Below are 25616 nucleotides of genomic sequence, written 5' to 3' on the forward strand. Positions count from 1 at the left end.
TCTGTTATACTGTCTGACCAATGAATTGGGTTGAAAAGCTGCCAGCTGTTAAATTTAAGTACATAATTAGATACCAATTTAGGTCAACAAATTACTGAGCAATGCTTCATTTTGTTCAGTCTGTGGTGTAAAAAGGTTGCATTAGCAATTTAAGAAAAAACACTTAAGACACAAAACATGGTCAGGTCAAAGTGTCTGATTAATTTTTGGTCCCAAATTTGTATATATTTTACTGGTAGTCCACTGTATGAAGAATTTTTGGGTATAATATGTCAATTTTTCTAATCTCACATAAATGAACTATATAGTGTCCTGAATATATCTGGTGTCTGAATAATTTTTGGTTTGAATGTACACAGCAAAACCTTTTTAGGCATCAGACAAGTTGACCATTGATTTGTAATGAGAACATAATGCTATTTCTTTATTCTAGACACACTAAAATTGGATGAAAATCGAACAGTCGGTTGGAGTATATGAGTATGTGCATGTTATGGATTGCATCTAATGGCCCTCAAAGAGGAAACAAGGTATTGTTTCCTGTTTATATCATCTTAAAATGGACAAAAAACAATGAATGTAAACTATTGGAGTTTTGTAAAAAAAAAAAAAAAAAAGTTGCTGCATTAAATATTTAAGTACAATCAACTTAAATGTTTTCTTAGTCATTTTCCTGTATAACTTATAAAATAAAGTTGAAAATTGCTTCACTTAATTTGATGAGTTAAAGCAATGTAAAAGATATGTTGTCATAACTTATTAATCATATAATCTTTAAGTAATGTTTAAGTATTAAATCAAGTTATATTAAATATTGTCCTAGCTTTAGAAATATACTCAAAACAACGCAGTGCTGTTTCTCGGCCATCCATGGATAGAAGATTTATTTTTTAATGTACACAGCTGAACAAGAGACTAAATGAGCAGTTTGCTGTTTCATTTCCTACAGATTGTTCATCACAAGTTTCATAACCAGAAGTGAATTACTTTCTGAGAAACACCCATCATAATGTTTCACTGAGTCCAATTATTTCTGATTATAAAAAGACATAATTTAACCACAGAAAGCAGTTTCTCAAAGCTGGGTTAAAGCAATTATTTATTTTAAGTGTATTTGTAATAAATAAATAAATAAATAAATAATTGCAACTCCCAATATGCTTCACTTCTTAAACAACAGTGCATTTGAATTTTTTTGATGAATTTTTTTTTTTTGGAGGAAATGAATTCACAAATAAACCTTCAATTATACAAAATATATTATAAATATATAGAATATTATATATAAATATCTGCAGATAGTTTCTTTGTTGCAAATTTCTTTTAAAAACAAGACTGCTAGACACTGACAGCCCTGAAAGTGGGTCAATACAAATCCCCTTTGAATGAAACTACTACTACCACTAATAACAACAACAATAATAATAATAATTAATATGTAGCATGGGCAGCACAAAAAAATATCTCTCTTGCTTTTAAGTAACCTCAACTAAGGTTTGAAAAATGCAGACAAAATCAGACTGACAAAACATGATTTATTCATTAAGGACATAAATGTGTAGAAACCACCATGTAGCGGCCGGACAGATCAGACTCACAATTATTTGCTATATTTAATAATCCACTTGGGAGTTGTAAGACTCGATTCCCCCTCAAGACTTTTAACAAGCAAAGATCCAAGCAGGCTCCATGATGTCTGGCCTCCCGCTGATCATTATCAACCTTTATAATGATATAAACCCCTTCTGACACTATCCAGGTAACTAGTGAACCTCAGAGACTTTCCAGCATAACCCCGGACCTTGTACGTACGATTACTGTTTTGTAAATTGTTTTTTGTATTTTATACTGTTTTATGCATTCCTTATGGTAGAATTATTAGATAATGTAACCTTATAATGCTTCATATCAAAATAATATATCACCTCCTCATAACATGCATTGTATTCCTGTTATATTAATCAGAGTATAAAGGGACACAACTGCCAGCCCACTCTGCAAATGAGTCAGCTTCCAAACCCAGGAACTTTTCCCACCTGAAAATATACCCTTTTCAGAGGCGGTATCCTCTGCAGAGGTTAAAAGGGCATTATCTCAGTGAGCTTCTCTTTTCTGGTTGCAATTTGTGTGGAAAAGACTGGAGACATCTGGTCCGACCGTGACACCGTGGGGACCTCACTTCACCCCGGTCTGCAGTTAGAGGGGCCTCAAAGTTACAACCAGCCATGTTGTAACCTCCCATCCCACAATGGGTCGCTGAAGTTCGTCATTCTTCAAAAAGAACCTGTAGCAGCTTCACCCCCATTGAACAACTGAACCATCATAACTTTCTTCTGGGACTGCATATCCTGTGCAGTAAGAAAGGTTATTTTTCTGTGGCGATTAAAACTTAGTGTTCACTGAACAAACAGGTTAATTGATTAAATATTAATTCTGCTACATCAAGTTAATTTTATTAACTGATCCAAATATTTATAATTATAACGAGTAATAATTAATTATTCATTGAGCTAATTTGCTACAGCCCATATAATTGTATTGCTATCATTTATTTTATTGAATAATTATTCTTTTTATTTATGTTTTATGAAGGAAAGAAGAAGCTTTAGGAGCTGCTAAGAACCTTTATGAATAACTATAAAGAAAGGTTATTTGATTGGTAATGGAAGAATTTATTGACCCATGAAGAACCCTCAGCATGTATGGAAAAAGCGTATTTAAAGTAAAAACTTTCTTTTAAAGAAAAAAAGAAAGGAACAGAGGTAAGTATACCTTCTGAAATCTTTATTTGAGAAGACCAAAAGCTCTTCTCATGTTGCAGCATCCAAAACAATGATCTTATTACTGTGTGGGCATTAGGAAGATCTCAAGCCGACTTTTCATGACATGGTTTACTTTTCACCATGTTCTCAGAAGCAAAACAATTGTTCTCACTCAACATTCAAATCCTTTATCCACAGAGGCTTAATAAGTTTACAGTGTAACCTCTGGCCGTTTTTATTCAGACAACCCGGAATCAGCTTACACAGTTACATTTCATACCTAAATGAATTATAGCAGCATTACGCAGAGCTAAATGTGGCTTTGGACCTGCTCTTGTGCCATTTTAGTTGGGTATATCAGAAAAGGTCATCGCATTAACACATATTGTTCTATTCTGAGGTTTTAACATTTCCATTGCAGAAACTCCACGAAGCAATTAAATATGATACTGATTATAATTCCATTTTTATTTTTTTGATAACTTGTTTTTTTCAGCATCAGTTTTATCATAGATCATCCTGCAGTGGCTCAAGTCTCAAAATAGATCCTCAATGGTTCTGAGACTGTCAAAGCATTGATATCCAGCACAAGTAGAACATCGGGTGGGGAGACATGATATACCAGGATACTCCATATGGATGTCTTACAAGGAGGCCAGATTTACAGCCAACCACAGTGGAAGGAAAGCCAAGGCAAGCATGAGGTGGAGAACGGGTAGTCTGATGCCAGCTGATGGGCCTGGCTTTGCAACAGTAGGTCTGGTGTAAATGTATGGATGACTCTAGGATTTGTCAGTTTGAACAAGAAATAAAGAAAATTAAAGGATGTGATAATAGAATTAGCAAATTAATCCATAATAAAATAAAATTACAACAATAATACTTTCTTACCACAGGGGGGCAAATAAGCTCAATAGAGTTTGAAAAGCTCTCCACCAGAAACTTCTCCCCTTCAGGTTGAAACTTGCCACAAAAAAGAAAATTGAGAGCAACGATTTAAGAATGACTAACTGTGCCTATATGACAGTGACAGAGATAATCAGATGTTGTGGCTGATGTGTACATCAAAATTATATTTTATTCTATCTTTTAGTTATTATATATATAACTAAAAGATAGAATAAAATATAATTTTTATATATATATATTCAAATTTATTAAATGGAGCTTTGTGAATTAGTTCTGAGTAAAAGAAACCAAAACTTACCATGTTGTTCCACAGTCCCTTGGCTAGCTCCTCGTGTCCTTTCATAGTAAAGTGGAAACAGTCCGGGGTAAAGAAGCTCATGTCAATCTTCCCATTCTAATCAGGGGAATATGAATAAGACACAAACCTTGAACAGCACATGCACATTTTAATGGAAACTTTCAATTTTAAACCTAATGCAAAGCTAGCAGAAATGTGGCATAAATTATAAAAATAACAGTCAGTGGTCACTTCTTACGGGGAGTCTTGGAGGGTCTGCGTGTTTCAAGAATGGCTGCAAAACTACAGCAAAGTCATTCTTAAAAAAACGGTCACTGTGCAAGAGCTGTTCCAGTGCTTTCTAAAACAAAAGATATTTTGGGTAACATTTTATTTTACAGTGTCCTTGTTACATATGTACTTACTGTAATAACGTATGTCCATGTTGTTAATTAATATTAGCTCTATTCAGTACTTAAAATCTATAGTTACATTGAAACTAAGACACCTTAAAATAAAGTGCAACCACATTTACTACACAGTTTAGTACCATATTTGCAAATTACAGATTTGTAATATATCTGTATAGATAATTGAGAAAACAAATCCACCTGGAATTCTAAGTTGACTCCAACCAGCTCCTTTAGATCAGCAGATCCAGCAGCTGGCTTTACCAGACAGGAGCAGAATGACCTGGAGAGTTCAGAGCATTGAGTATGATAGAAATGAACCTGTGGCACTGAAAGAGCAAATATGACATAACCACCTTAAACAAACTGATGCATCATCATCTAACAACCATATAAACATTAAAAGAGATTTTTGATTTTGAAAGAATTACTCCATATGCATTGTGTATTTATTTTCATGCACAATTAGAATCCATGACATCATCACACTTGCTCTTAGCTCGTTATTTAAAGCTTGATTTAATTTCCTGTACCTCTGGAGCAGACATCCTGGGGTGGGTTTCTGAACTTCCCTTAGGGTCTCCATCGGCAGTATCTGGACCACGTTCACTATCATTCGAGGAACCTGCAACGGCAAGTTAATACAAAATAAAATCTGTAAAGTCATATGATATTACACAAGATTACTATTTCAAATAAATGGTGATTATCAAAGAATAATGGAGAAAACAAATCTGTTTCCACAAAACAATTACGCAGCAAAACTGTTTTCAATATTGACAATAAGAAAATATGTTTCTAGAGCACCAATTCAGAATTTAAGACTGATTTCTGAAGGATCATGTGACACTGAAGACTGGAGAAATTATGATGAAAATTCAGCTTTGCCATCACAGGAATAAATTACATTCTAAATATATTAAAATTGAAAGCAGTCATTTAAATTACAATAATTAATCTGCAATATTACTGTTTTTACTGTATGTGTGTTATAAATGCAGCCTTGGTGAGCATAAGAGACCTCTTAAAAAAACATTTTTAAAAACCTAAGCATTTGATATTATATTTCGAAATCTGCTATTACCTCATTCATCAGCATTTCCAAAGACACAGTCATGTAATGGACATAGTTCTCCACCGAAAACAGGGACTGTGTGCATAAATAGAGGACATAAATTTAGAGGCTCCATAAAGACACTCCTAAAGGACAATATGTCTGAATATAGACTCTTTAAAGGTCACTTTTACTGCCTAGAACTGCTGTTTCTCAAAAACCAAACACATTTCAAGGCTATATTTTATGCATGTTGATGATCATCTCTACAAGCGTCTGTTTTCACAATCAATATAACATTTGTTTTAAACCTCCTCTAGTTCCCGCTTTGACATTTTGAACAAAATTTGTCAATACTGTAGAAGAATCTTCTGTCTGTAGTTTGCCAAAGAAACAGCTTTGTAAGCAATGCCTTGTCTTTGCAGTAATCACAGATGTCATTCATCCCAATTAGAATGGTCAACAGTTTCCAGTCTTCATCAAAGTCAATATCCTGTAGCAAAAGATGGAATCATAATAATGCCAAGATTTCAGCATCTGTATTTGTAATAAGCAACAGATGAAGAGGACAAACAACACATTTAGTTTCGGAAACAGCATATTCAAAAGCAATAATGCATTTACCTCATATGTTTTCAATGTATCAATCAAATGTCTGACTTGTTCGGGAAGATTACTAGGAAGGAAGCAAAACTCATATCTTCAACTGATACAATACCACATTAACACTAAATTAAAGGTTGCAAAATACAGCTAAAGTAAAAATATCTTGATGGCATATTTTCAGGTGTTTGTTCTTTAACAACCATTTATGAAGAATGACTAGGGATGTACTAGCATTTACAAGGTGTTGTGTCCGGTTACAGCCAGGTTAAATCCAGTCTCGCAGAGGGGAGCTGGGGTACCATGGACCGTCTTGGTCGGGGCAGGACCCACTAAGTGGGGGTTGAAGAGTCGAATGATGTCTAAATCAAATGCACAGAAGATCCCGGGTCACAAATTCAATTCAGTTCACCAATTTTTACTTTTCATATGACTGATATTGAGGCAAAAGGACATACTTGCCAGTGTAATGACATCTTGAAAGGATCCATAGCCGCCAATGCTTTAAAAATATGGAATAAATACAAATATTTTGGCCACATTATTAGAACTTCACAAATTATGAGAAATATCATCATTTATTTCTAAAAGCATGTTATATTATTAGTAATACATTTACCTCCATGACACGTGACGAAATTCAATCGGTATGCCAAGAACTGTGGTTGCATTTGCACCAATGGCTGTCTACAAGTGAGACAATTACTATTAGAGACCATTATTGCTTTATTCGCTTAACCCTTATATTATCAGTACTGCATCAATAACAAATTCATGTTTTTGTACAGCTTAAAGGGATAGTTCACCCAAAAATGAAAATTGCGTCATCACTTACACTTCCAAACCTGTATGAGTTTCATTCTTCTGCTAAACACAAAAAAAAGATATTTTGAAGAATATGGGCAACCAAACAGGCCCAAGACTCCATTGACTTCCATAGTAGGAAGAAAAAAAATACTATGGAAGTGAATGGAGCCATGGGCCTGTTTGTTGCCCATTTTCCTCAAAATATCTTATTTTGTGTTTAACAGAAAAAAGAAACTCATACAGGTTTGGAACGACATGAGGGTAAGTAAATGATGACAGAATTTGCATTTGTGGGTGAACTATCCCTTTAAGTTGTTTACCTCATTTTGCCTAATGAATGATCATGATTAAAGATAATGTAAAATGAATTCGGTTGTCAGCTAACTAATGAAAAATCCACTAAACTGAAAAAAGGAAAGAGTAAATAAATCACACTCACTGTCAGTGAATCCCCAAGGGCAGCGATCACTTTAATATCTGCTGCCCTCACCAGCTCAACTACAAGAGATACACCGAATCAGAAGAGCAGGTACCAAAACATTATATAATGCTGTTTGTCTGTGGTACAACAAGAGCCAGCATTTATCATCAATGATAAACATCAGTGTTAAAAAAAAAAAAAATTATAATATGTTTTGTCTCCAGCATGACTAGCATTGGCGGCTTGTAAAGTCAAGCTTGATCATACTGACTTTAGATCAGTAGTGTGTATTCATCATTGGCAAATCTTGTCACAATGTGGAAAAATAGTCTAAAACGCAGACCCTAGACCAGCCTACCTGAGATTGGCACAGAAGAGGAGGGGCTCATGTCAGGACACGTGAACAGTGGATGTTTGAAACTGATTGGCCTGGTCTTCTCAGGAAACTCCTGTAACAAAATAACACGATAAACAGGCGGTTTCTGTGACATCACAACCAAAACATTCTGGCCACCCCATAGATAGACCACCTGGAGTACTGAAATTATGTTTACATTATGATTTATCAAGGATAAACTATTAGGACAGTTGTATTTATGACCTCATGTGAAAGAAAAACATCCTCAACCATATGATAAAGCCAAAAAATCCCCATCACAAATACACAAACGCACCTTTCTAAGCGCTTCCTCGCTGTAGTGACTGAGTCCTTCTTCATATTCCAGCCTCCACTCGTCACCTTGAGATAAATATTACGATCCATGAGTACTTGAGCCTCAAAATATGATACAGACCGGCCTCCATTGGTATAGCACATGCATAAAGGCCTTCAACACAGGTTCACATAAACATCTCGTTCCACCAATTTGGAGTTCTGGCATCCCAGGTCAATCTCACACATGTATCGTGGGCCCAGCACTCCAGCTTATCTTCCCAGCTCTGGATGCTTCTAGTACTTACCTTTGACAGGGCAGAGGGCTAGCAAGCAGGTTGCCACGGCAATGAAAAGCCACTCCATAGTGGAGCGTTTCCAAGCTGGTTAGCACAATGGATGTGCGTGCAGAGAGAACGGGACCATTATATCAGTGCCCCTTTATCTCCCCCACCCAAAACAGCTGAGTGACGAAGTTCAGGCCCGCTGACATAAAGCATGATCCAGACGCACATGCAACTGCCAGGGGACTGGTGACCATTCACAACTTCAGAGAGCTTTACTAGAAACCACGTAGCACTTGGGCCTGGAGAAACGGAGCCGCAGCGCAATGCACATAAGGATCAGGAATCCTTTCAAAGAGAAATAAATAAGGTGGCAGTTGATGTTGTGCGCACTGGATGTTTGTTTGGACTGAATACCATTTGTTGGTCTAATTATATTAAGATAGGAAATGACATTCACTGTGAACCCATTGATTTTTATTAGTTATTTAGAAACATTGCCAGTTGAAAATGTAATTATTTGCTTTTTTTTAGACTCATCCGTTGTCATCTCTGTATTATGAGCGGCTTGATTTACATACAAGAATCTATTATATGATTTTTATAGTTTCAAACCATTGCTGAATTACGTGAACTCCACAAAAACAGACTAATGCTCTGGTGCATCTTCTCATGAAAAACAGTCCTTTACATCCTATTCACATACTGTAAGTAGGCTTACATTACAGATTTCTTCTTTTGTTTTTTACACCAAACTTTGTGGTATTGCTAGATTTCCTGAAACGACAGGCACATTCCATCCCCAAACGATCAAATATTCTAGACATGCTCACAATTTAAATGATCTGAAAGAATTTTCCTCTAAAAAAAAAAGAACCTAAAACTGAGATTCATTACACAAAGCCACATTCTGAAGCAAATTAAAAATAATGTTACAGAGCAAGACCTTATATAATAATCATCGAAAATAGCTTTGAGAGCATTCAATGTCTTGATCTGAAAATAAAAAAATAAAAATGTTTCTTGTAATACCAAAGCTAAGCATTATAGCAAACAGCATCACATTTAATAATTAAAATGTTTTGCATGTATGCAGTGGAATTTATATCTTATTTCGGAAACGTTTGGAAAGGTTGAATGACTGCTGAAGAAAGAGATTTAACAATCTGAAACATAATGGACACCAGCCTTGAATCTTTACCATAAATATGCTACAGAGTCAGACACACAAAATGAGGTCAAGGGCCGTCTCAATGATTCAACGCTTGGCAGGGTGAGCGTTTATGGCAATAAAAAGCCTTTTTGCAGACTGATAACCATGGATTACTTACCATGTAGTTTATTCATCTGTAACTGCTCATGTTTTAATCAAGTGAAATCTACATCTATGTGCTGGTGAAAACGCATTTTGTCCAAATACTGACATTATAAATAATTTGTAAATAATAATTTCTGAAAAAAAAAGAAAAGAAAAAGAAAATCTGCTAGCAAGCCACTTAAAAGGAACACATGCTTAGAGTATGACCCGTTTACATATCAAATTCCGAGCGCAGCCCATCTTGCACTCTGCATCCCAATGAGGCATGGTGTCCGAATCCGAAATTGTACCAAACTTAATACTAACAAGAACAAAAAATCTGAATGGGTTGCACAAAATAGGTATGATCCTTGACTTTTAGGACAGTGGCAAGCAAAATTCAGAAACAACTACCGTAGTTCCTTCAGCAATGTTATCCCCCCCCCCCCCACATAGTGAGCGTTGATTTGCACAAATATTATTTCACCTGGCAAAACCCTGAGGCGCACGTTATATCATAGAAGTTCATCTAGTTTTTCCCCCAAGCCACAGTAAAAAAAGACTAGAGAGGGGCTTGAGAGGGCAACAAGAGTCCTGAAAGCTCTTTTGGGGTTTACAGGATTAAAGACCACAGCAGGGTGTAGGTGTCAGCGGCTGTCCCGGGGAAAGAGATGCTAATGAGCCTCAATTCGTTCTCCCGTACCCCTAGTCCAGTTCGGTCACCTTCACCCTGATCCCTGCTCTCTCATTGTTCCTCAGGCTCTTCGGCAGGCTGCTCCGGCTGGCCTGGAGGTCTAGGGGGCGCTGCAGGGACTCTGGGTATGGCTTGGTTCTGTCTCTGCCGATATGCGATCACTGTGCCCAAGAGCAGAGCAATGACAGTCATGAGGTAGAGATCCCACTCTGGACCCAGTAACTGGTCAAGATCCACCTGATATAGAAGCTCCTTCAGCTGAAGAAAAAAGATGCAAGTTATTGGTTATTCCTTGACTTGAGACATGTCAGATTTAAAGTGGATCCTCACTGAAAGATGCAACTTACATTGAGATCCTGCAGGTACTGTAGTGCATAAATGAGGCCCAGCTTGCACAGGGCAAGGAACACAGGAACTTGGGCATCGGGACTGGCCTCTGCAGCCATGTCATAGAAACGTTTAGCCAGATGAATGTCCTGCGGAAGAACAACCAAAAACATTAGTGCACCGTTTATTGTAAGCACTACAGTTCAAATGTTTGGGGTCTTTATAGAGAAATCAATACTTCTATTCAACAAGGATGCATTAAAAAGTGACAGCAATATTACAAATGAATTCTCTTTGAACTCTTCATCAAATTAAGGGGGGAAATGTATCATGGTTTCCACAAAATGATTAAATAGCACAACGGTTTTCAACATTGATAATAAGAAATGTTTCATAAGCATCAAATCAAGTGACTGCTGAAAATTCAGCTTTGCCATCGCAAGAGTATAGTACATTTTGAAATATGTAAAACCAAAAAAAACGGCTATTTTAAACAGTAATATTATTTCACAACATTATGGTTCTTTCTGTATTTTAATCAGATAAAATTCAACCTTGGTGAGCATAAGAGACTTCTTTCAAAAACATAAAAAATTCTTACCATCCCAAACTTTACAACAGTAGAGTATACATGCTATATGTATATACATGGAGATTTCACCTGTTTGATACCGAGGCCCTTCTCATGCATATATCCCAGATTGAACATGGCCTGTGCACTATGCTGTTGCTCAGAGGCCAAACGATAATGGATGACTGCGGTCTCATAGTCCACATCAGTGCCATAGCCATAGAAATGATAGTCACCCAGCTTGATTCTGGCCACTGTGTATCCTGTAAACAAAAGATAAAACAGCTAATGTTACAAATGTCCTGGATGTTCAACAGCCTCATGAAAATTAAATTGAAATTATAAAAACAGAAGCAGAGGAATCCTGTTTCAGCCTGAAGGGGTTTATTTAGAGATAATGACCGTCTGACTATACATGATCCAGCTTGTTACGTGGATTTGTAGCAAATAAGTACATAAATTGGCATGAAGCATTAAAATCATTTTTTACTTCAAATCTATTCAAAAAGAGTGCAGAGTAATACGAGATATGCAAAACGATGACAGTGTAGAAGACTGGTTGCTAGTTGCTACAATGGTTAAACACAGTTTAGCATTAATTATACAGAAATATCTGACCACACATAATGCCACGAATGACCAATCAAGTCAAGTGTCTCAGAGAGCCTTGTAGTAAGCAGTTATATTTGTTTCAGTATAATGGTTGTAAGGCCATCAAAACAGTGACTGTATGGGTTGAAGAGAACGGTTTAACCTTGAGCAGCTGCTCTGGTCCAGTGGAGCAAAGCCCGTGGGTACGTTTCATTCTCATTGAAGATCTGTGCCCCCTCTGAAAAAAAGACACATACACACACACACACAGAGTCAGATTTACCTTCACAAATGTGAAGCAGCTTAATTTAGCTAGGTTTTCATTTGCCAAGAGACAGTAAACATGAAAGGAAAGTCTGACGGATCTTTAAGTGGTCTCTCAGGCTCTGCGCAGACTGCTTTACCATCACGGAAGATATTGTGACCTTATTGTGCATTTTCACATATTTTGACATGAATTTGCATACATTTTTTCCAGTCATTCTTGATTACTTATTTAGATTAAAATTGTATTTAAAAGAAATAAAATAAAAAAATCATATAAAGATTTTCAGGCCAATTTTTCATTTTTTAATTAATATATTTAAATAATTATACTTAATCAGCTAGATGTTTAGATGTTAGATAATTTGTAAATTATCTAGCAAAGTCAAGCCAGTAAATTTTAGAGCAGAAAATAAAATAATAATAATAATAATCATAAGTACACTCCCTTTAGAAAATAATATTTTCTATAAAATAAGGCATATATCCATGACTTTTCGAGGCCTAATAAAAATTTATATTTTAATCATTTTCATCCTGTTCTTTATTACAAAATTATTATTTTTTTGGAGACTTTGTTATATTTCATATTTTTGCAATAAAGATAAGGTTTAAAAACAAAATTCCAATTACAAGGCAGATGCTGGCTGAGGTGAAAACTATACGGACAGATTTAAAGGGACAGAAAGATCCAGGTTTGCTTTCTCAGACCAGCTTTTAACTAGAAACCACCATTAACATGCATGTAGGTGTTGGGGGTCTGACGCCCTCTGGTGGTAGAGCCAATACTCACTTTGATCGAGGATGAAGGCCACATTGCTCTGAGCAACCTCGTAGCCTTGTTCGGCTAGCAGTAGATACTGTACTAGAGCAGAGTCCGGATCTCCCTCCTTATAGCTTCCGTATGCCGCCATGAGTCTCTCAGACCAGCGGCCGCGCTCACACACATTCTTGAAGAGCTGCTCTCACAAATACACATACATTAAACACTATCAGAAAAGCTTTTTGAAACATGGCTATGCATCATGAAATAATAATGCCTCACCTCCACTGCAGTGTGGCAGGAGCGCATGACCCCAGTCCCGGTGGCATGCATCTGGGCTAGATTATAGAAGGCCAGGATGTGACCCGCTTGAGATGCCAGGTTAAAGAATTTAAGTGCCTGCTTATAATCACGCTTTACCCCGATGCCATCTAAAATATGAAGAATGAGAGAGTCATAAAGACACTTTACATATCCTCAAACACCCACCAGCTGAAATGACTAAGACACTCCTCAGGCCTCAATGTTTGTCAAGATCATGTCAAAGCAGAATGGAGGTGGGAGTTTAGCACGGCAACAATCACCTAGGCAACCAAGCCAAAAGAGTCTGCTGTTTTTTTATCACAAAAATAAGATAAATCGCAATTGAAGTAATGCAATTTGAAGCAGTGAGCTAGAAAGATAGGTAGAGAGGAATTTTTTTTTTTAAATTTAATTTCCATTAAATAATTAATGACAGTAATAGTTGTTGTTATATTCTCTGAATTTTGGAATGTCTAATGAAATGTATTTGATATAATAATAACAACAACAACAATCCACAATTCTGAGAACCCTCTAGAAGACATTTATAAAAGATACATCCCTGTTCTATAATCTGATCCCTGTTCTATATTCTGAGGCATCTGCTGTGTAATTGCTAGGAATATACACACTTTCAGACTTGCTCTGAAAATATGAGCAGTAAACTTTTTTTCGTAGATCAAGACAATATTAAAGGGTTAGTTCACCCAAAAATGAAAATTATGTCATTAATGACTCACCCTCATGTCGTTCCAAGCCCGTAAGACCTCCGTTCATCTTCAGGAACACAGTTAAAGATATTTTAGATTCAGTCCGAGAGCTTTTTGTCCCTCCATTGAAAATCTATGTACGGTATATTGTCCTTGTCCAGAAAGGCAATAAAGACATCATCAAAGTAGTCCATGTGACCTCAGTGGGTTAGTTAGAATTTTTTGAAGCATCGAAAATACATTTTGTTCCAAAAATAACAAAAACGACGACTTTATTCAGCATTGTATTCTCTTCCGGTTCTGTTGTCAATCCGCGTTCATGAGTCCGCTGACGTAAGACGAGCTGACGTGTTATCTGGTGCGCCCGAGCTTCATTTACAGTCTGAGGGAGACGCACGCTGTAAACAAAACAATCTTTGCAAACATGTCTAAGGATTTCGACACAGGGGAAGACTTGCATTTTTTTTTAACCAGACATATTTATTTGAACCCGAATACACGGACGCACCAGATAACACGTCAGCAGCGTCTTACGTCAGCAGCGTCACTGGCCTCGTGAACGTGGATTGACAACAGAACCGGAAGAGAATATAATGCTGAATAAAGTCATCGTTTTTGTTATTTTTGTAACAAAATGTATTTTCGATGCTTCAAAAAATTCTAACTAACCCCCTGAGGTCACGAGGACTACTTTGATGATGTCTTTATTGCCTTTCTGGACAAGGACAATATACCGTACATAGATTTTCAACGGAGGGACAGAAAACTCTCGGACTAAATCTAAAATATCTTAAACTGTGTTCCGAAGATGAACGGAGGTCTTACGGGCTTGAAACGACATGAGGGTGAGTCATTAATGACATAATTTTCATTTTTGGGTGAAATAACCCTTTAAATGAATCATAGTATTTACATATAAAATGTAACATTCATGAATGACGTGTTAAGATGTTCGAAATTAGTGGAACCCAGTAGGTATACATTTCATGGCCTTTACTTGCTCAGTAAATTTGTTCCCGTTTTTATTAAATGACTGCTTATTTTTCCTCTTGCAGTGAAAGCAGAAAAGATAAAGAAACAGAAGTGAGGGGAAAAAAACACAATCACATAATTTGCACATAATCTCCCTCTCCAGGACACACTTACTGTAGTACATGGTTCCCAGCTGTAGCTGTCCATCCACCCAGCCCTGCTCTGCAGCTTTCTGAAAATATTTCAGTGCCAGGTCATAGTTCTGCAGGAACGAGAAGAAACAATAACTGAAAATGTAATTTTATGATCATACAGTGTTTAGTTCAGCTCATCCAGGAAACTCACCACAGGAACGCCTCTTCCATACAGATAAGCCATACCAAGGCCACTCTGGCCAACTGGATTACCCTAAAAGATGAAACCAAAAATAAAGGATTAGAGGAGAACATTTGAAAATAAACAGTTTGTGAATTTTGACAGGGAAAAAAAAATTCTCACCATGTCTGCAGCCTTTTTGAAATATTGCAGGGCAGTTTCATTGTTCTGAGGCACATACTCGCTGCCTTCAGAGTACATCTGAGACAATAGAATAAGAATGAGGGAAAAAAGATGGACACAGGGAGGTTGAAAGATTAAGCATTAACACAGGACAAGAATGACATTCATTTAAAGTCCAATAAAAGTAAAAATAAAAAACACTCATGTCAATACCTTTCCAAGGAATGCCATTGCATGTGTATTCCCTGCATTCGCTGCCTGGTTAAAATACTCATATGCTCGCTGACAATTAATGACAAAAAGAAAGTATGAAATCATTATTTCATATAATTTAATTTAATTATTAAAATGGCCAAGCCTGAATACAATATAAAAATACACCTGAACAGAAATTACCTGATGATTCTGTTCTACACCTCGTCCTCCATGTAAATGTAACTGGCCCAGACCCACCTAGACAAAAAAGGCAATTGTTATTTTTTCCCTTTTGTGATGTATATCGAGTGAAATGGCTTCTCGAATGAGAGAAGAAATAATAATTAGGACTGCTGGACGTGATTTTGTCCATTGGGAATTGATTGGTTTGTTGTGGTTTGCCATTGCTGTCCCGCCCTCGCTCCAGTAAACACATCATTAGAGAAGAGGAAGATATTTTGATTAAAGATTATGAGGGCACATGAATTAAAAAAATAATAATAATGATGTGCATTGATAACACATTTATAATAAACACTGCAATATTCCAAATAATAAAAGTATTGCCCATTTTCATTTCATAGTGACTTTAACATTAAAATATGTAAGTGACTATAAGTGACAGTCTATTCTCGAATTCAGTAATGCCACAGAAAAAACAACATGGTTTTACTATACCTGTGCCTGCACATCTCCTTTCTCAGCCAAGAACTGATAGTACTGGATTAAATCCTCCTCTAGCATTCCACTGCTAGAACCCGGATTTTCCACTTCATCCAAGAGCCTGATCCGCTGTACTGCACTGCCCCCTGTCAGGGACACATCGCTGGCCACTAACACAGACAGACACACAGTGAGGACAACTAAGTGGTACCAGTGATTAATGGTGGGCGTTATAACCAAAATCTATCAGCACAGCATGAGTAAATTGAACACAAAAATGTGTTACATATTACAGCATTTGTAGTTTTTTTTTTTTTTATGTTCACACCGCTCAGAAAACAATCCTTTCACATGTATTATGTGAGAAGTAAGTCACTATGTAGAAAGTCAATAAACGTTTTAAATGGACTGAACAAAAAAAAGTCAGAGACCAAGATCATAACAAGATGTCATCCTTACAAGTGGCCACCAGGGATCTTATAAATGATGTTGTGCTGAAATTAGACATATTTAGAATTGCATCTGAGGAAGCACAGCAATGTAACAAAATTTACCGTGATTGGCCACGAGTCTATAGTGAGTGAGAGCAGATTCACAGCTCTGAGGAACCCCAACACCTCCCCAATATCTGTAGCCCTGAAAAGAAAGCAAGACAATTATCAGAAAGCACAGCCATGAACTGCAGGAAAAACACAAGCCTATGCAATACCAATGCATTGAGAAAGTAGTCATGGATAAATGCCACAAGGTCTGAGGTTTCAACTTTGCTAACTGAGCCAATGTGTCGGTCAGAATTTCAGTAGTTCCGATGGCTTGTCTAGACACTCAGCTTGATGTAAGCGAAGTCAAATAAGACTTGATACATAAGATAAGCAAGTAATCCAAGTCTTGTTTCCTGGCTGGAACAAGATTCTTCTTTGTTTAAAATATAGGACAGAAAAATCATTCTTCTTACCAGAATCATGTGTGCAACTAGGTTTCCACCCAAAGCTCCAAAGGTGTAGTACACCAATGCCTGCAATTAGGTTAAATACAGTCTTTTCAATAAACATTCACATTTAAACTAAGCATGTAGTGCTTGATAAATGTCATTATAGGATACCTTTGCTTGACTAGAGTTCACTCCTAATCCTGCAGCATATAGGAAACCTAATGCCTGTGTGAACATAAATTGGATGGGACCTCAATGTAAAAAATAATAGATAAAAAAGGAATAAAGTTTTCCTGATGCAGATGCAATAACACAGCATTGATAAAATAACCAAGCATACAGCTGCTATTCTTAAGAAACAGCTTGAAATGAGTCACAGGACAAAAAAAAAAAAAATTTAGTAAATAAACAGTTGCTATTACAGTCTGAGCTTTCGGGGAGCCCTCCAGTGCCAGTTTCTCAAAGATCTCCTTCGCCTGAGGAACGTCCTGGGGTAAGTAGTCTCCAAAAAGCATGGCATATGCCACCTTCTCCATAGCCTTAGCATGACCCATCTCTGCAACTTTCAGGAGTTTTTCATACAACCTGTAATACAGAAATGAATAGAATTATGAATATACTAAAGTTCAAAAGTCTGAGGTCAGTACAATTTTTTTTTAGCATTTTAAAAAGACGTCACCATAACTACGTTTACTTGATGAAAAATACAGTAGAAATAGTAGTAGTGTGAAATATTACAATTTTAAGAAATCAGTATTTTAAAATAAATTACTATAAATTTGTATTTAATCCAATGATGGCAAAGCTGAATTTTCAACAGCCATTACTCCAGTCTTCAGTGTCACATGATCTATCAGAAATCTTTCTAATACACTGATTTGCTGCTTCGAGAAACATTTGTTATTATTATCAACATTGAAAACTATGGTGGCCAAGAGAACTCAACGCTCTGCATCTGAAAAAAACACATGCAAATAGAAAAAACACCAGCAAATTAAGATAACATCTTCATCAGTTTGACAACTCATGTGCTGCAAATCCTCACAAAGCAACCAAATAAAGAAATATGCTGCAAATAGCACGGATATGTTTCAAGGTGAACCCAGTTTTTCAGCGGGTCAAATATTTTTTTGGTATTTTTGTATTTGTTTTTTTCAGGATTCTTTGATGAATAGAAAGCTCATAAGAACAGAATTTATTTTAATTAGATAACTTTTGTTAACATTATAAATCAAAATGTCTTTACTGTCACTTTTGATCTATTTAATGCATCCTTGCTAGATAAAGAATTTAGAATCATTCTTTTTTTTATAACAAAAATAAATAAATAAATCTCTTACTGACCCTAAACGTTGTAACAGTTGAGCAATTAAAATACATTTGATATTTTTACACCAACAGAGAAACCAAAACTATCCTACACTGTCAGGGAAATAAATGGCAAACGCTGTGCATGAAGGTACAAATATGCACCCTTTAGGGGTAGGTAAGGTACAAAGGTGAATCTCTGCAGATACTGTACAAGCTACAGTCTTTTAGTACAGTTTCTTGCACATTTTTTTCAGAAAGTATAGCTTGAAGACCTAAAAATAAGTAACAGGAAAACTTTTGCATGAGCACTGCAAGCAATGAATCAGGAATATACATGGCACAGCACTCACTCTTTCTTCTGGCTCCGCCGGTTGGTGCCATTGATCACCCTAAGTGTGGCCTGGTACAGGTCTTCAGCCTCTTCCACCAACCTCCTGTGCTCTGCCTGCTCCTCCGCTGTGAGGAGGAATAGACACATCATACACAATTGGTATAACAACTGCTGCAAGTACTAAAAATCATGACTGATTTATATCATTCACTATTTTAGCATTGATCTTCTCATATCCAAGCTAATTATGCAAAAAAGTATGAGTAGTAAAAAAACAAAAAAACATTCTACTAATGTGCAGAGAACTCTTTGATTTCAACTAAAGTAGTATCAGATTTCATGTAGACTAGAGTCACAATATGAAACAATACGATTCATTTTACAATATAAAGCACTCTAAAGTATGCTACCAATAATAGCTCACTCACTTTCACAGAAGCCCCATCTCTTATCAGTGCTGTAGTCGTACGTTGTGGCACACCACAGCCTCCCGTCTCCTCTGCCTTCAGTAGTGCACTCCGAGAACTCTTTCCCTTGGAAAAGAAAAGGAAAGATGCAGGGCTCTCCAGAGGCCGTTCCACCAGTCACCACCGGAACTATGTCACAAGATGAACGCCAATGAGAAAACAACACAATAACCAGACACTTTCACAGGAAACCAACCACACGCAGGTGAATGCATGAGTGAGCAAGTTTCTTTTCTCAACAGACACTGCAAGCTGTAGGCGATAAACAGAAAAGAAGGATTTTTTGCAGTTAAACTTAAAATTAAGCAACATATGAGACAAACAGTATCAAAACCTTCATGGTGGGAGTAAAATATTGTCTGCGAAGTAGAGAGAGATGGATAAAATTATGCTAAATGTACAGAAAAATCAAACAACTGAGATTTGAATGCTATATATTAATCAGGAAACACCTACAGACCCCATCTGGCTCCGACTCACCTTCTTTACGACGTTCCTCTGGTGGAGGGGGCTGACTTGGAAGATCTTCCTTTTCAATCCCCTCAATCTCACTTTCCAAACCAGTGTCTGTTGTGCTGCTGTCAGGCTGGGCATCTTCAGGAACATATGCATGTCCCGTCAAAATTCTGGAGCCATCCTTATCATCTGTGCTCTGATTTGGACAAAAACATTGATGCAATGAGATGCAAAGATCACTAAGAAAATAGCATTGTTTACACAAACACATATTTGTGTGAGTGTGTGTGTGTGTGTGTGTGTGTGTGTGTGTGTGTGTGTGTGTGTGTGTGTGTGTGTGTGTGTGTGTGTGTGTGTGTGTGTGTGTGTGTATCATCTCTTAATGCTGTATTACCTGAGGCGCACCGACCTGCGCATCTCCTTCCTCATCTGGCATTGCTTCTGCAATTAATGCACAAAACAGCCAAGTTTACGGTTTATATAGAGCTAGACTTTACATACAATACATGTTAATAGATTCGAACTGTTAAATAGCTTTACACTTTAGTTAACGTCTAAATACACATGTACTTTTTTCTAATAGACTAAGCATTGAATACTTTAAGAAGTGGAATACTTAATACTTTACTAAACATTGAATACCGGTACTTTAAGAATTTGACTCACCACCAGCTGTCACAACGAAAGTCACAGCTAATGCCACAATAAGGACCAGACAAGACTTCTTAATGGGATTCATGTTGCCAGAGTGTGCAAAACGCATTGAACGACTAAAAATCTGACTTAAATAACTAAATCAGCACATCAGCTATCTGTTAACCTACCTAGCCATCTTAAGTTAGCTAACGTTATATAAATGTGTCAGTGAACTGCACCTGACTGCATAACCCACTAGCTATAGAACTTGACCAGCAAGCCAAAACTTCTCCCAAAAGCCCAAATGCATTACAGCAAAACAATCCATTCGTATACATGTAACATTAACACAATAACCAGAGCATTTGCAGCTAGCAGCTCAATGTAACTAACTCAGTGACAGCCTATCAACACACAGCTAGCAGAGCTAAACACACAGCACCTCTCAGAGACTATTGCTGTGGAGCTTGCGGACCTTTAATATTATTTCTAGGACGATTTCCGGAATAATGTTTCCAAGGCAACTGCAATGTCTATCAAATTCAACAACACAAGACAGTTCAGCCGTCTTTAGGGTTTCTCGTGTTGCAGCATATTTCTGTTCCCTGACCGACCACCTATTTCCTAATCGGCGGCGGTTTCACCAATCAGAATACGAGACCGTATGTGATAGCCAATCGTTGCGCTTCAAGAGTCCGTTGACCAATCAGCGGTGCACACACAAGAGTATTCCGGCTGCTGAGATACGCGAATGGAGCAGAAGCGTACACGACCGTTTGCAGGATGTGGGAACGCCTGTGAACAGCTGACTCTCTCTCAGCCGTGTGTGAAGTAAACAATATGGTAGACACAAAATATGAAATAATATTAATAGTACACATTTTTAAATTAAAATGTTTTAAATAGTGACACAAAATATTATATAGCCTAAATAAGTAATGTTTCGAGTGATAACCATGTTTAATGGCTCTTAAAAGTTAAAACATTTATTTCATGTTTTATTACAACACAGTTTCTGATAAGATCTGACATATATATATTTAAGAGGTATTATGATCATACAATTAATTTGACGTTCACTTAATCACAGGCAAATATAATCTAAATTATAAAACACTCAGTTTTAAATTGTTCAATATCTATATCTGGATTGCCCGACATAACATTCAAATATAGATATTACATTCAAACATGACAAAATCTCTAATGCAATGCAATAACAAATACAAAAAGAATTTAGACAACAATTTTCAAGAGAAGGCACAGGTGTTTGTGGGCATCCAACTAACTGGTGCAGGCAGGACATACAGTGTTTCATATTCACACTTCTTTTCCTTAATCCAACCCCTGGTTTCACAGATAAGCCTTAAACCTAGTCCCAGACTAAAATGCATGTTTGAGTTTTAACTGAAAGTAACTTGCACTGACATATCTTAAAATAAGTCACTGACTATGTTTTGTCACAAGATACACGCCAGTAATGATTTTTTCTAGTTCGTGTTTATGAAAGCTACTTAAATGTCCTAAATAAACTAAGGCCTAATCCTGGTTTAATCTAAGCCTGGTCTGTGAAACCAGGCCTATGTGTATTATGTTCCGAGTTTCTGGCATGACACAACATGAGCTTTGGCTTAGCAGAGTAGTGCTCCATATCCAAACGTCTGTTTAATGGCATCAAAGTAGTATCTCTGCCAGCCCTCTTTCATCCTTTCCTCCTCATTGCTGGGAACTCCTCTGGCCTCCAGAATCAGCTCTGTCTCACTGCCTCGATTCACAAAGTTTAAAATGACAGTTGCTGAATGTCCTAAAAGAGAATTAAAAATAAATCATAACTCAGATTAAAGCAAACAGACCCAACAATAGTGAAGAACGCTGGCTACAAACAGTCCACAATGAGCAACACATTCCTCAGACTTCATAGGAATGCCTTAATATTTTCAAGACAAGTAATATAGAAAAATAAAATTCATTATTATTTCTAATATTAAAAGTGGTATGTGAATTCATTATTAAGATAATAAAACTATATTAATATATAAACAAATATATAATAATAAAATAAATACATAAATAAAAAAACAAATAAATAAATAAATACCAGCTCGCCAACTTGAAAACCTCCATCTCATGACAATTTTCTGGTCTGGAATCTAAAGGGAAAGGGCAAGATTTTTAAAATCAATTTCGAAAATTACTGCCATCAACAAAATTATTAAATTATTATTCTTACCAGCTCTGCAAATTGTCCATGAACATTTCCTTCCAATATTTGGAATTTGCCACCCGAGCACCCATCCACAAAAGCAGAAAGATGTGTAAATGCCTGTACCATCTACACCATGAAAAGAAAAGGAGCAAGTGAGTTACACATCAAATAATCTGTGTATAAAATACCCCCATAATACATCTACATGTATTGTTTTGATTGCATTTGTATAGACTGACAGAACAATAGGAGAATGATTCTGACCTCTTTGGTTAGGAAAATCCTGTACAACTCTTCTGGTGAGGTAAGGAAGGTGTCTTTCATACTGAAAGACACTGTTGGAATTTTGACTCCAGTGTTGGAAGAGTTACCTGTTGTGGAGGACCCAATCTGTGGGGTTGGGAGATCAAATATATATATATATATATATATCTTCAATTTTAATACAGAGGTGGAAAGTTAAAGTGCACACATATAACTTGATTCCGAAAATAAGCACAAAAAAAATGTAATAACTGAAACAATAACTAAAAGAAAAACATCTATAATGTTATACTTGCTGATCAAACAGCATAAGGTTTGTGCAGCTTTGCACAGTATGTGAGAGATGACCGTTTCAGACATAAAATAAAGTGGATGGATGACTATATATCTAGCTGTTACCAGAAATGTTTATGAGAACTTACTTGGGTGTTGTCCAGTTTGACCTTGGCTTGTGGCTCCTGATTCTGTTTGTTAAATGCATTTTCTGTTGGTAAAATCATACCCTGAGAGAACTCTGTAAAAAAAAGTGACAAGAATGTGATTAACTATACAAAATAAAACAAAACAAAACAAAACAGGTATGACTAATAAATGATGTTTTAGAACCCTCACCTGTTTTAAGATGTTTGACATAGTTGCCCAGTGCCATTCTGACTTTCTTGACTCCCTCCCTCCTCATGAGATCAGTCAGGGGTGTGTTTGGCTGGTCTTTACACAGTGAAACACAGATCTGTACAAAAACATAAGTTAGATTTTCATGCAACATGCTCTCTTGTATAGAAAGAGTATTTTATTGGGAGAGAGGTTCACTTGCATCTAAGTCATCCATGTCATTTTCATCAGAGAGATTTGGTATTTCCACAATGCCTTTATATTTGATTCCAATTTTATTTGTTCCTAAAGTGAAGAAAAAAAGGTATTGAAGATTCACCAATGCACCAATTATTATGTTGTGTACGCAAATAGAACTTTCATTCACCTGTCCATGAGGCTTTAACAGCCCACTCATAGAAGAAGATGAGTTTCCCTTTGCGGTTGTTGATGGAGGCCTCGCCGTCTATATTGCTGACATCTGTAATTTCGCATGAGCCTTCTTCACCCTCTACACGAATCCCAAGAAGGAGGTTATTTATTACATCTTGAGACCAACTTGTGACATCTCTCTCTGTCCTGTAAGAAGATTAATACAAAATTTAATAATTATAAACATAATTTAGTTGATAAAAAAGTTGCATGTGATTCATGTTTCAAAAGAGAACTGCAACCATTAATTCCAGTTTCTCCAAATTTGGGGAATAAATCAGACTGACCAATTAGACAGTCTCTTTAAGAATATTTACAATGGCATACTGTATGTGGCATTCACTGGCACATACACATGTGTTATATGTGTTTGCGTTGTATTGGAACCAATAAAAATAAGTGTTTTTATTGTTATGATTGCCTCCTGTGGGACTCCATGGGAAAAACCACAAGGGAGTCTTTATGTCATTCCTAAAGAACTTCAATCTCTGGTGAAGTTGAGGATCGGGGATCCTCAAATGAGTACTTTAAGGTTTAGGCTAGATTTGACTATATTTTGAAACATACATACATACATAACAAAGTAAGACATTTCAAGTGGGACAGTTCAAAAGTCTTACTCTGTTTGCTTTTCATCAGAGCACCCTTAGTCTAATTCTGTCTCGCATTCATTCTTCCAAAAATAGCTTGTGCCAGCCCCTCACATTCAACTACAGGACATTCCAGTCTAAAAATCATCTATTTTTATATAGGCTGTTTCTGTTCTCACATTGAGATTGAATAGGTGAGCATGTGAACGTAGAAAGTAATCAAAAAGCTGAAAATCTGTGATCAATAACAGAACCATATATTTTCCCCAATACATTTATGCATATTAACTTAAAATCAAGATTATTAAATATTAACCCTCCAAATGATGTGAAATAGAATTCCATTTATTAAGAGACACTTCATAAAAGTCCTACAGCATTAGAGGCATGCCCTTAACAATACTGTATTGCAAAGAGCTACAAAACTAATTTAACTTACACCTGGTTTTCCCAAATGGAGGACATGCACGTGCTACGTACCAGTGCCAGTTATTGACATTTGTCGCATCTGATCTTTCTTCCACAATCCAGCGCGGGTCCCCCTCTCCCCATTTGGCCATGACAGAATTAAGTTGATTTAATAGAACTCAACTGAGATGTTCCGATAAACTGCGGATGCGGTTAGAAGCTCAGATTGACATATGTAAATTCGTGCATAAACGTATGCAGCTGCAGCTCACCTGATTTGCTGCGTTGATGAACTTGCGTATAAATATTCATGAGAATATTTACGAGCAGTGAACGGCGGAACGAATAGGCCTATTTAAAGTGCACAAAACAAATCTGTTAAGAGTGGGAAATCATAAGGAGGCACGGAGCAAAAGATAAAGATGTATGTAAGGAGTAGTCGAGAGATCAGTTGTCCGCTTAACTAGTCGTCAGCTGTCCCCCCAAGACCTTTATTAAGGCCCTTAGAAAGTACCAGAACCGGAACTGGGTGAAGAGGAGAAGCTTCCCCGAGAAACGAGAAAGCTGCGGAGTGCGGAGCTTCCTGGGAATTGATCCTCATTACCTCAGTACGACCCTCTACATCTCACCCTCCCAAATAACTCCCAAATATCAACTGTCAAATGGATTGAAATTCAGGCAACCCCATGCACCTAAGTTAACTGTACTGAATGTCTATTTGTACTGTATTGGAAGAAAGAAAAGAAAAAACCCGCAGATAATATAATATCGATTAATTAAAATAAAATGTAATTTAGGGTAACTAGCCTACTTTCCATGACAATGTTTGTTACACCGATTTAAACACTTAAAGGCCTATAGGCCTAGACTTTTTAAGAGAGTGGCCTTTTTAATAATTTCAGATTAAAATTTTTACTTTAAAGTGCTTTTTAAATCATTACGTTTTAGTAACCTTTTGTCAAACCT

At 36.7% G+C, this 25616-nt stretch overlaps 4 protein-coding genes across 4 annotated transcripts; all 4 read right to left on the reverse strand.

The window, feature by feature from the left end:
- Positions 1 to 2686: 2686 nt before the first annotated feature.
- LOC143729176 (phospholipase B1, membrane-associated) lies at positions 2687 to 5587 on the reverse strand. The gene is made up of 7 exons (XM_077220282.1): positions 5443 to 5587; positions 4892 to 4983; positions 4560 to 4641; positions 4208 to 4309; positions 3970 to 4065; positions 3654 to 3725; positions 2687 to 3544 (listed from the first exon to the last, which is right to left on the reverse strand). The coding sequence occupies exons 1-7, from the start codon at positions 5473 to 5475 to the stop codon at positions 3407 to 3409; spliced, it is 615 nt and encodes a 204-aa protein (XP_077076397.1). The 5' UTR covers positions 5476 to 5587; the 3' UTR covers positions 2687 to 3406.
- A 141-nt stretch (positions 5588 to 5728) lies between these two features.
- On the reverse strand, positions 5729 to 8561 carry LOC143729178 (phospholipase B1, membrane-associated-like). Its single transcript, XM_077220283.1, has 8 exons — positions 7918 to 8561; positions 7602 to 7692; positions 7262 to 7320; positions 6635 to 6702; positions 6474 to 6517; positions 6257 to 6377; positions 6037 to 6088; positions 5729 to 5905 (listed from the first exon to the last, which is right to left on the reverse strand). The coding sequence occupies exons 2-8, from the start codon at positions 7630 to 7632 to the stop codon at positions 5729 to 5731; spliced, it is 552 nt and encodes a 183-aa protein (XP_077076398.1). The 5' UTR covers positions 7633 to 7692; positions 7918 to 8561.
- Positions 8562 to 8639: 78 nt separating this feature from the next.
- Positions 8640 to 20808, reverse strand: sel1l (SEL1L adaptor subunit of SYVN1 ubiquitin ligase). The gene is made up of 21 exons (XM_077220281.1): positions 20190 to 20808; positions 19918 to 19964; positions 19548 to 19719; positions 19029 to 19196; positions 18620 to 18725; positions 17381 to 17543; positions 17130 to 17183; positions 16983 to 17042; positions 16582 to 16663; positions 16043 to 16197; positions 15566 to 15622; positions 15383 to 15451; positions 15170 to 15247; positions 15017 to 15079; positions 14846 to 14933; positions 12969 to 13117; positions 12717 to 12882; positions 11823 to 11897; positions 11159 to 11331; positions 10518 to 10646; positions 8640 to 10428 (listed from the first exon to the last, which is right to left on the reverse strand). The coding sequence occupies exons 1-21, from the start codon at positions 20284 to 20286 to the stop codon at positions 10222 to 10224; spliced, it is 2358 nt and encodes a 785-aa protein (XP_077076396.1). The 5' UTR covers positions 20287 to 20808; the 3' UTR covers positions 8640 to 10221.
- A 310-nt stretch (positions 20809 to 21118) lies between these two features.
- ahsa1a (AHA1, activator of heat shock protein ATPase homolog 1a) lies at positions 21119 to 25225 on the reverse strand. Its single transcript, XM_077219575.1, has 10 exons — positions 24923 to 25225; positions 24723 to 24851; positions 23609 to 23799; positions 23444 to 23526; positions 23242 to 23359; positions 23052 to 23143; positions 22630 to 22755; positions 22390 to 22491; positions 22258 to 22309; positions 21119 to 21963 (listed from the first exon to the last, which is right to left on the reverse strand). Exons 2-10 carry the CDS (start codon positions 24800 to 24802, stop codon positions 21791 to 21793), a joined length of 1017 nt encoding a protein of 338 aa, XP_077075690.1. The 5' UTR covers positions 24803 to 24851; positions 24923 to 25225; the 3' UTR covers positions 21119 to 21790.
- Positions 25226 to 25616: the final 391 nt, after the last annotated feature.

The sequence above is a fragment of the Siphateles boraxobius genome, unplaced genomic scaffold (genome assembly GCF_051911475.1).
Source record: "Siphateles boraxobius isolate OS27281-9 unplaced genomic scaffold, OSU_SipBor_1 8, whole genome shotgun sequence".
NCBI classification, from domain to species: Eukaryota; Metazoa; Chordata; class Actinopteri; order Cypriniformes; family Leuciscidae; genus Siphateles; species Siphateles boraxobius.

Bases quoted from the DNA above. Each gene is read 5' to 3' on its own strand.
- LOC143729176 (XM_077220282.1), bottom strand. From the start codon at position 5,475: ATGACTGTGTCTTTGGAAATGCTGATGAATGAG. The intron at 4,642-4,891 runs GTACAGGAAATT...TGAACTCTCCAG, and splicing joins CCAGGATGTCTGCTCCAGAG to GTCATTCTGCTCCTGTCTGG. The intron at 4,066-4,207 runs GTAAGAAGTGAC...TCCCCTGATTAG, and splicing joins CAGACCCTCCAAGACTCCCC to AATGGGAAGATTGACATGAG.
- LOC143729178 (XM_077220283.1), bottom strand. From the start codon at position 7,632: ATGAGCCCCTCCTCTTCTGTGCCAATCTCAG. The intron at 6,703-7,261 runs GTGAGTGTGATT...TCTCACTTGTAG, and splicing joins CCCTTGGGGATTCACTGACA to ACAGCCATTGGTGCAAATGC. The intron at 5,906-6,036 runs GTAAATGCATTA...CTTTTGCTACAG, and splicing joins ATACATTGAAAACATATGAG to GATATTGACTTTGATGAAGA.
- sel1l (XM_077220281.1), bottom strand. From the start codon at position 20,286: ATGCGTTTTGCACACTCTGGCAACATGAATCCCATTAAGAAGTCTTGT. The intron at 14,934-15,016 runs GTGAGTTTCCTG...TCGTTCCTGCAG, and splicing joins ATGGAAGAGGCGTTCCTGTG to AACTATGACCTGGCACTGAA. The intron at 13,118-14,845 runs GTAAGTGTGTCC...TTCATATTTTAG, and splicing joins GCTGGGAACCATGTACTACA to ATGGCATCGGGGTAAAGCGT.
- ahsa1a (XM_077219575.1), bottom strand. From the start codon at position 24,802: ATGGCCAAATGGGGAGAGGGGGACCCGCGCTGGATTGTGGAAGAAAGA. The intron at 23,144-23,241 runs GTGAGGGTTCTA...TTTTTTTTACAG, and splicing joins TGTCAAACATCTTAAAACAG to AGTTCTCTCAGGGTATGATT. The intron at 21,964-22,257 runs GTATTTATTTAT...ATTCTCTTTTAG, and splicing joins GTTTTCAAGTTGGCGAGCTG to GACATTCAGCAACTGTCATT.